Source organism: Pseudopodoces humilis, chromosome 11, assembly GCF_049639895.1.
Source record: "Pseudopodoces humilis isolate 2021_Gansu_Grassland_sample_001 chromosome 11, ASM4963989v1, whole genome shotgun sequence".
Lineage (NCBI taxonomy): Eukaryota > Metazoa > Chordata > Aves > Passeriformes > Paridae > Pseudopodoces > Pseudopodoces humilis.
Window position 1 is genome coordinate 21,323,970 of NC_142210.1, and position 9,147 is coordinate 21,333,116.

At 42.6% G+C, this 9,147-nt stretch overlaps 1 protein-coding gene across 2 annotated transcripts; it reads left to right on the plus strand.

Moving 5' to 3' along the window:
• The first annotated feature begins 281 nt into the window (after positions 1–281).
• On the plus strand, positions 282–8,935 carry LRRC34 (leucine rich repeat containing 34). Of its 2 annotated transcripts, XM_005525105.2 has the most exons (11): positions 282–599; positions 940–1,061; positions 1,777–1,898; positions 2,057–2,121; positions 2,872–2,955; positions 3,961–4,089; positions 5,315–5,410; positions 6,794–6,948; positions 7,036–7,191; positions 8,261–8,387; positions 8,655–8,935. In XM_005525105.2, exons 2-11 carry the CDS (start codon positions 946–948, stop codon positions 8,856–8,858), a joined length of 1,254 nt encoding a protein of 417 aa, XP_005525162.2. In that variant the 5' UTR covers positions 282–599; positions 940–945; the 3' UTR covers positions 8,859–8,935. The 2 variants fall into 2 exon arrangements, with proteins under 2 accessions (XP_005525162.2, XP_087917218.1); XM_088061092.1 differs by lacking the exons at positions 282–599; positions 940–1,061 and adding an exon at positions 1,536–1,686.
• The last annotated feature ends 212 nt before the right edge of the window (positions 8,936–9,147 follow it).

A 9,147-nucleotide genomic window follows, 5' to 3' on the forward strand; every position in this document is an offset into this window, starting at 1 on the left:
GTCCAGACAGTCTGAATGCCCTCGTGTCAGAGAGATTCTTCGAACCTGGGGGAAGTTTGTGCAGGAGATTACAAGACAGACCCAGCACAGACAGCTCCTGGCAGTGCTGCAGTGCAGGAAAATGGAGCCTGCCTAGGAGGGCAGTGGTGAAATCACCAGAGGGATTTATTTGCTGGAAAGGGCCAGCGCAGGAATCTTTGAAGGAGCAGCTGATCCGTGTAACCATGGACAGCTTTGCAAAGGCTCCTCAGAGGCAAACTCCGTGCTCTGGGGCGGGGTGAGGAGCCTGCCCTGCCCCGTCCGCAGGTCTGGGCAGCACCGGGGGCTCCTGGCAACCCCCGCCCGCTCCCTCCTGCTGCCGGCCCGGGACACACTGCTCTGGAATGGGCTCCGGGACACCCTGCTCTGGAATGGGCTCCGGGACACCCTGCTCTGGAATGGGCTCCGGGACACCCTGCTCTGGAATGGGCTCCGGGACACCCTGCTCGGGAGCGGGCTCCGTTACCGAGCTCAGCTCGGAGCAGCCCGGTTACCGAACTCACCCCGGGCCGGTCACCGCTGGCTGAGCTGGGGACAGGGGAGAGGTGGTCACTGCTCAGGTAAGGCTTGCGGGGCTCAGAAGAGATCGCTTCTCTGTTAGCTCAGATATTTTATCTCTGAGTTTATTACAGAATATGCTGAGCTGGAAGGGACCCACAAGAGTAATCAAGTTCAACTCTGAAGTGAACGGCCTGCCTCGGTGTTATTAGCACAGTGCTCTAACCAACTATGGCACATCAAAAACACACCCACCGTTTCCCTCATGCTTTTCCTGTATCTGTTACTCCAAACCACGAGTTGTAATCCTTTCCAGACCGAGCCCATTTATATTGTTATTCAGATCCCTCCTGGTTGCTAGGCTGCCAAAACGATGCAGTAACACTTGGTTTTGTTTTCCAGCAGGCCATGTCGGTTCTTCCAGATCTTCACCTGCATTATGTGCAGACCTGTCAAAATTTGAGCCAGCCTGAAAACCCCTTCATTGCTCGTGTGCTTCAAGAAGCTGATAAAAATGATGAAATGTAAGGAAATAACAAACGGGGTGTTTTGGATGCTTCTGAAAGCCTTAAATGGGGTAGCAAGATGAGGAATTGAAAAATGAGAAAGTTCATGCAGTTTCAGGCTTAAACACAAATCAAGTTTAACATTTGCTGCTGAAGTTCTGGTTTGACTCATCTTGACATCATCTTGGCAGAAGTTTGTAGCTATATATCCTTTCTGGGCAGCTTTACAAGCAGTGAAATAAAAAAAAATGAAAAATGTACAGGATGGTGCCTTTCTGTCCCCTAAAGAAGCCAAACCCTGGGTTTAGTCATCCTAACTCCTTTCTTTGTGTCTCACTCCTGTTCAAAAAGCCTCAGCTGCATCCAGTTACCTTCCAGCTGGTCATGCTTCCCTGAGCTGCCTCTGGATCCTGCCAAGCTATTAACCACCCAAATTCTCTCTCATTAAGGGTCTGGGTACTGCTTCTTCTCATGGACAATGCTGGGATCAAAGTTAATTGTCTTTTGGGGGGAAAAAAACTAAGGAAATGAAATGGTTTGTGTTAGGTTTTGATCACATCAGTGCTTGGATCCCATCATCTGTCGTGGTGTTACAAAAGGACTGGCAGCAGATAATCCTGTGCAAGAGCTCCAGTGAGGGCAGGCATGGGCACACCTCTGATCTGGGGGGAGAATTTATTTCTCTCTATCATTTTACTTCTCCCCATGTGCTTACATTTTTATGTTTCTGCAGAAGTACAAAAGGAATCACATTAAAATTAGCTGGAAATAATCATCTGGTGCCTGTGCCAAGAGTGACAGATGACGATCTTGGAGTTCTTGTCTCTGTCTTAGGCCAAGCTGCCTTTGTCACAGGTAAGGTTTTTCCAGGTGTGTTTGACATTGCTGTGCTAATACAAGAAAACATGATCAGTCTTGATTTCTGCCTTAATTCATCTTTGTTTCTTTTTGTTCAGAAATCAGTTCAGTGCAGATATGCATCTGTCACATTCCTTATTCTTCATCTTTTTCAGGCTTGGATCTTGCCTATAATTTATTGACTGATGCTGGAGCAAAGACCATGGCAACATTCCTCCAGGTGCCAAGAGATGTTTATCTTTCAGCAACTTGCAATTTATTTCTCTATATTAATATTTATATATGGTGTACTGGGGACAAAAATGAGCTGGTTTGGCAAAATTCCGGTAACTTTGACTATCACATCCCAATCCATCCTATTAGAACCTCAAATTGTATTCTCTGTGGAGATTTTTAATTTCTGGTAGAAGACCTTTGGATATTTGGCTGGGTGTCCTGAGGAAATAATGATGGAATAAACGATGAGGCTTTTAGGCTCACAGTTCAATTCAACAAAGGGGATAATGGTTGTGTCCAGTGTGCAAGGGCCTTTGTTTCAGCTATTTTATAATCTCTGTTAGCCTTTTTATAAGCCTAAACATAAGGAATTCTAATGCAACTTTTTTGTCTTTACAAATACTGGGATACAGGTGGAAAATAGTGAGTTGCCACCCTGTGCCTGTGTTCCTAGAATTTCAGGGGCACTGTTAAGTTCACAAAATGCCTGAAATTGTGCATCTGAGCTTGACCACCTGCCTTATGCACAGAGTTTCTGGGTGGTTCCTGAGACCCCATGGGGGCCCTCCCTGTGATAGATTTTACGTCTTGCCCTCATCACCTGACATAATTTGGCATTCTTTAACTACTTCTCCAACTCATGAACTGCCTGAAATGCTGTAAAGGGCAGAGTTTTTCATGTATATCTCCTTTTTAGAAAATACAGCTGTATTGAAAAAACCTCTCATTGCTTCCTGCTTTGTTTGTTCCCAAGGAAAACTCCACTCTGCGGTACCTGAACCTGATGTTCAATGACATTGGCACAAGTGGGGCAGAGCTGATAGCAGGAGCACTCCATGTGAGTATTTGCCTGGGAGATTTAGGCAATGGCATCTCCTTTGATATTTTTTGCTTTTGATGACCAGTACTGGTTGTGCTGCCAACATCAGAGCTGGCTGAAAGGGGCCTCTGTCTTTGCTCCATTCAGCATGTTGCTGTGTCACAGAGATTGCCTGGTTTCCCAAGGCACACTTCAGAAATCAGATTTCACACAAGAGAAAGTTGCACTGTGCTGCCATTAACACTTAATTATCTATAAAAAGACGTAATTGTCTATAAAAAGCACAACTATTGCAGCTGGGTTTTTCCATGTGAATAATGCTGTGCTACAGGATATATAATGCCATCATTTTTTCCTTTTTTTTTTCCCCAAAAAATTAAATTAAATTTGCCTGGACTTTGACATCAATATTTGTCTTGATTCAAGATGTCTGAAACATGTTTTCAAAACTTTGCCTTACAGCAGCACCACAAACCCGAGTTTGTTATTTTAAATGTGGTTTCCCAAGGAAATGAGGCTTGTGTGTAAGATTTGTTGTGTTTGTGAAAGGAGACTCACATGAGCTCTTTCTTCCTCCTTCACAATCTTTGAACCCTGAATTGATTTCAACTAAATTTGACAGGCCTCCAAAACACTAAGGCTGTGCAGTAGATGTACAATGCTGGGCTCACACAAGGCTTACCAGATTTAAATCAGTGTTAATTCAGTTTGCATCTCAGATGCAAATTTAGGCAGAAATATTTGCCTGGATTATTTTCATGAGTGCGATGAAATTCATGAACTTGGGAGAAACAAAAGTTTTCAAATACAGGAGTTTTGCTTGCAGACTCTTATGTTTGGTGTCACTGAGGGGAGCCTGAGCCAAGAGCTGAGCCAGTGTTATCACTTAGACACAATTCTTCTGGAACGTTGTGTTGTCTCTGTGTGACAGCCAGCAGAATTCACACCAAAAAAAAAAACAGGACAGTGTTGTTTTCCAGGCCATCTTAAAGGGATATTTATTTTTTTTTTAATTATGTCTAGAGCAATCAAAGTCTTGTGCATCTGAGAATGACTGGAAACAAAATAGGAAACCAAGGTGGGATGTTCTTTGCTTCAATGCTAAAAATGAACTCAACCTTAGAGAAGTTGGATCTTGCAGACTGTGATGTGGTGAGTAACCCAGTAAAATTATCAGCAATAACACGTAAGTCTTTCAAGGGTATTACAAGGGTCCTGCAGTGCTTAATTAGGGAGAAATGCCATCTGTTGTCATTGATTTTGTGACAGCTAGAGGTAACACAATATATAATATTGTAAAAAAGGAAAGACACATTGCATAAAGCACCTGTGAAGTCAGAACTGGGGATATTTTAGAGCTACTGTGTTTCTCTAGGAATTCAGGTGCTTGGCTTGCACATTTTCTGAGGTTTTTTTTCCTGCTGTTCCTTTCTGTTGAGCTAAGTCCTTTATAATTCCTGTTGAAGAATGGACTTCTCATTCCCTGGAGAATCTTTTCCTTCTAAAGTGTGCAGTGCTGTAACCCCTGAAAGTCACTCATCCCATAGCTTTGCTGCTCCTCTCAGAGCTTGACCCATAAAGGACATAAGCACAGCAGTGCTGAATTGAGTAGAAAAGCACCCAATTTACTCTTGGACAATGAGGTTCCTCCTAGAGCTGGGCACTAAGACTTCTAACACAGTGCTCCAGGAGACTCAAGGGGCTGTGGATTGCTTTTAAAAGCCTACATTTTTCTCCTGGAAATTCAGAATTAGTTTCTGAGCCAGAAGGGGGAATGCCCCTCAGAAAGTGTGAAGGTGTTATGAATACATGAACAAGGAAAGTGTAGGCAGTGTAGGATTTATTCAAAAGCTTGGTATGTGTGTGCTTGGTAGGGAGTTGATAAGAGTTGGTTTAAAATGAGATGTGTAGACCAGCCTAATTGAAAAGTAGCATAAATATGAAATAGAGGGAAAATTAGAAAGATACTAAAATAAATAAATAAATATAAGTTTGCCCAATTCATACTAAATATGAATTTACCTGGTGGATAAATCTTAGGGGAACACACATAAGCTGATTTTGCCTCATAAATCAGGGAATTTAAAATGCAGGATCAATTGAATGGAGAAGTATTTTTTTAGATCCATTATTCTTGCTTTTTATTTTCTGAGTTGCCAAGTCATTTGTACTACTTAGTCTAATTTCAGTCTGATATTCCATAGGCAGTTGGCATTGGTATTATCAGAAAATCTGTTATGTGTCTGTAAGCAGTTGCCTGCTGTAGTCCTAACCGTCTAGAGTAGATAAAGGCAGAAATAATAGTAATGGTAATTTGGTAGCTTGATCTATACACTGAACAGGTTTCTCTGAAGAGTTTATTTATTTTCATTTCCAGGGCCTGCAGTGTCTGACAGCAACAGCCATAGCCCTGACTCAAAACAAATCACTCAAAGCCATAAACCTAAATCGTCCTTTGCTATCCAGCCAACAGGTATGTGAGTGACTGTGGAGTCAGCTCAGAGAGAGGGGCATAAGCCAAGTCAGTACTGATGTATTTATGGACATCTGAACTACACAGCTCCATGGAATTCCTTACAAACTGGAGAAAATGGTTGCAGGAATATTATTTTTCTCTTTCTGTGCCAAGTTTTGGGCAGTTTTTCTGCCCTGGTTTAACTAGAAGGTTAATTTTTTTAAAATTTCTGTGTTGTCACATTTGTTAAATAATGGGCTAATGGAGAGGAGTTGGTATTGGAGAAGCAAGTATTCCTTCTGCTGTTAGGACATGGAGTTTCCTGTAATGTTCAGCAAACTGAGGGAGCCATGCAGGAAATGAGGGGGAGCACAAAGGATGCTCTTTACCTGAGCCTAAAGAAGAAAGACACTGCAGCAATTCTCACATTCTCTGGGCTGAGTGGTTTTGCTGTCTCACTCAGTGCATGGCTGGTGCTGCTCAGGTCTTGGCAGAACTGGAGAGAGGTGGAGTCACCTGCCTGGCAGCAGTTCTCAGGTGTCTGGGACAGGATCAGTGTTTTCCTGATGGCAGGATAATGAAATTAAAGTGTCATGAAAGCCAGATCCTCCTCAATTCCCAAAGATAAATTTAACAGTTTGAACAGATTTTAGTTGTTTCTTTTCTAAGGCTGGGCTTGATCTGCCCAACCTCAGCTTTGGAAGTCAATTTAAACTACTGCTATTGGTAACAGTATGGACCTGCTCTGGACCTGTCAGAGACTGTATTTGTCATTGTTTCTACCTTCAATTTCTATAATTTTCTGAGGCTTCTGGGCTTTTCTTTTATTTTTGACTCACAATATTCATTCTGTTATTTTCTTAACTAAACAGGACAACTTTGAACAAAATTCCTTTGCCTTCGAGTGGCAAGACATATTTTTCCCATAGAAGTCCTATTTCTTTTGTATATAATCAACAGAACCTTTAAAGTTGGAAAAGATCTCCAAGATCAAGTAAAACTTAGACCAATTCATTCTTGCATGAAATAATTAGCATAATTACAAAATACTCTCAAATGTTAGCAAAGACTGACTCAAACATTCAGGTTTTTTAAGAGCAATAGCAGGGAGGGAAACTGATTAGACATAATTAAATGTTGATGCTTCACTGATATTTGCAGGGGTGTAGACAGTACTGTAAAACTGAAAATATCTCTATAGTATTTTTAGTCTCTTTTTTTTTTCTTTTCTCCATTTTTAGCTTTATCATAAGCTCTTCTGTGGTTATTTTTATACAATATACAAAATAGAACACTACTGATGACCAGATCTTGCAGTCAGTTGCGTATCTCCCTTTTACTGAAGCACAACTGTATCTTATCCTAAAGTCTAGCTTAATAAAATTGAGTGTATGTTTCTAGGAAGAGTCCACAGTTCATATAGCTCGGATGTTGAGGAGTAATTCTTCTCTTGTGGAACTACACTTGGGCAAGCATGAAATGAAAAGCTTTGGTGTAGAGCAACTGTGTGAAGCCCTGTATGGAAACTCCAGCCTGAAATACCTTGACCTTAGCTGGTGAGAGTGATTAAATGTGGCACATTAGAAACTCATTTTCTTAGCAACTTATAAAAAATAAAAATAAAATGTGCACCTCTCTTTCAGTAATAACATAATCTGTGATGGAGTGAAATTTTTGGGAAAGCTACTAAAAAAGAACCAAACCCTGGAGATCCTGGATCTTAATGCAAACCGAATAGAAGACGATGGAGCCATTTACCTGAGTGAGGCCTTGTCAACGTGGAACAGGAGTCTGCAGGTGTAAGTATTTGCACTGGCTTCCCCAGAGGCTGCAGGTGAGAAACCTGGACTTTGCAGTGCCTAAAACGGCATCACAGCTCTGCGTCTTCATATTGATCAAAATAGGAAGGTCAAGAAACTCCAAATGTTTTAGACAATTTTTCCTTCCTGGGGAAAAAAAATCCCATGAGAGATTGGGTGGGATTTCTTTAATAAGCATTAGTCTGCTGCAATGTGAGATGCTCCAAGACCTGTGAGACACCCTGGGGTGCTGGAGGTGAGCCCCAGGTGTGCTCAGAGCTCTCACAACTTTCACAGTCCCTCTAAGAGGGTGAGGGGTGAGGCGATTGATCTGTTCATTCTTTCTGCGTCTTTGAAGCGCAGGTCCCTGTGGTACACAAACGAAAACAAGAGCTGTAGATGTTCAGAATTTTGAGATAATCAGATTCCACGCTGGGATAAGGCACTATATTTGTTGGTTCTGATCTTCAACACTTAAGAAAATCCTCTGTTTAAGTTCGCTTCCGGGTGAACCCAGAAGAGCTGTAATCTCTCCATCAGGGTCTTTGGCAGCCGCATTAAACTCCTGCCGGCAGGATGTAAAAGCTGATCAAAGGTGTTACCTGAAGCCATTAGTTCTAAGTAGCAGACTGAGGAGGTGGTGACTGTGAGGTGCCTCTGAAAGCCTTGCAGGTTCACTAATATAAAAATAACTGACACTCCACAAAGATCAAAGCTTAGCCTGGATAAATGCCAAGGCTTGGGCTTCAAAGCAGACTAGAGATGAGACCTGGCCACCATGCAGCAAAGTCACTGACACTGAAGAACTCAGTAGTGAACAACCTGGCTGCAGGAGTCAGGAAAGTCCTTTGAGAAATAGAATAAGTACAGAGGCCAACTGCCTTTGGCTACCTGAAAAGGATATTAGAGTAGGACTGGCTTTCATACAAATAAATAATTATATTATAAATAAAAAAGTTCTATGTATGTATTATATATGTAATGATAAGACTAAAACATAGTTAAATTCTTATTTTTAACTAAGAGACGGGAATTCTATGGTTTGGAACATATTTTCTCTGTTTTCTAGGTTGTCTGTTGTAAGCAACAATATAACTGGCAAAGGACTTTTAGCTCTTGCACATGCAATACAATCCAACATGAAACTTTCCCATATTTACATCTGGGGCAACAAATTTGATAAAAGCACCCGTGTGGTAAGTGTTTGTTCTGAACTCACCTGAGAAGGCTGGGGTTTGTTTGTTCTTACTTGCTTTCCATTGTTGGGAAGACTGCAGCAATTAGTGAACAAGACACCCGGTTTGTTTGGGGGTTTTATGTGGTTATAATCTGGTGGTGCTGGAATGAGGCTCGCTGGAGATCAGCACACTGAAGGGACTAAGTGCCACGTGTCGCCTTGCAGAGCCTTCACCGCGGTCCAAAGGAAGCAGCACGTGTCAAATTCCTGGTTTTCTCCATTCCAGGTATTCTCAGAGCTGATTGGGATGGGCCGCCTGGAGCAGGGCTGCACAGACGTGGCTCCCTACGAGGTGGATGGCGAGGTTTTCCTGGCAGAGATGTCCCACGGGCTGGGCAAGCACCGCTACTGGGCCCCACGCTGCGCCACCGTGGCCCCCAACGCCGCCAACGCCAGCCTGGCGATCCTCCCTGTCTCGGAGTATTTGTGAGTGAGGCAGCACCCCGGGGCACTCCCTGCGCCTGAGCTTTCCCTACTTGGTGTCTAGTAAAATAGTTTATATCAGTATCAGGCTCGCTGCATGTTGTTTCTTTGGGGTTTGAGTCTAGGAGGAATCTACCTCTGCTTGAAATGGCAACAGAGAGAAAATATCAAAGAAATTACCTCAAAATTTGTTGCTAAATAGTGCTCCATCTATTAAAAGTCTGTAACTATGGTAAGGTTTGTACCCAGGCAGAGCACACAGACAAAAGCAACATCCAGGACTGCTGCTGGGCAGC

What these genes read in the sequence shown, in the direction of transcription:
- LRRC34 (XM_005525105.2), top strand. Translation starts at nt 946, where the DNA reads ATGTCGGTTCTTCCAGATCTTCACCTGCATTATGTGCAGACCTGTCAA. An exon ending in CCAAGCTGCCTTTGTCACAG is followed by an intron (nt 1,899 to 2,056) that starts GTAAGGTTTTTC and finishes CATCTTTTTCAG; the next exon opens with GCTTGGATCTTGCCTATAAT. An exon ending in AAATACCTTGACCTTAGCTG is followed by an intron (nt 6,949 to 7,035) that starts GTGAGAGTGATT and finishes CCTCTCTTTCAG; the next exon opens with TAATAACATAATCTGTGATG.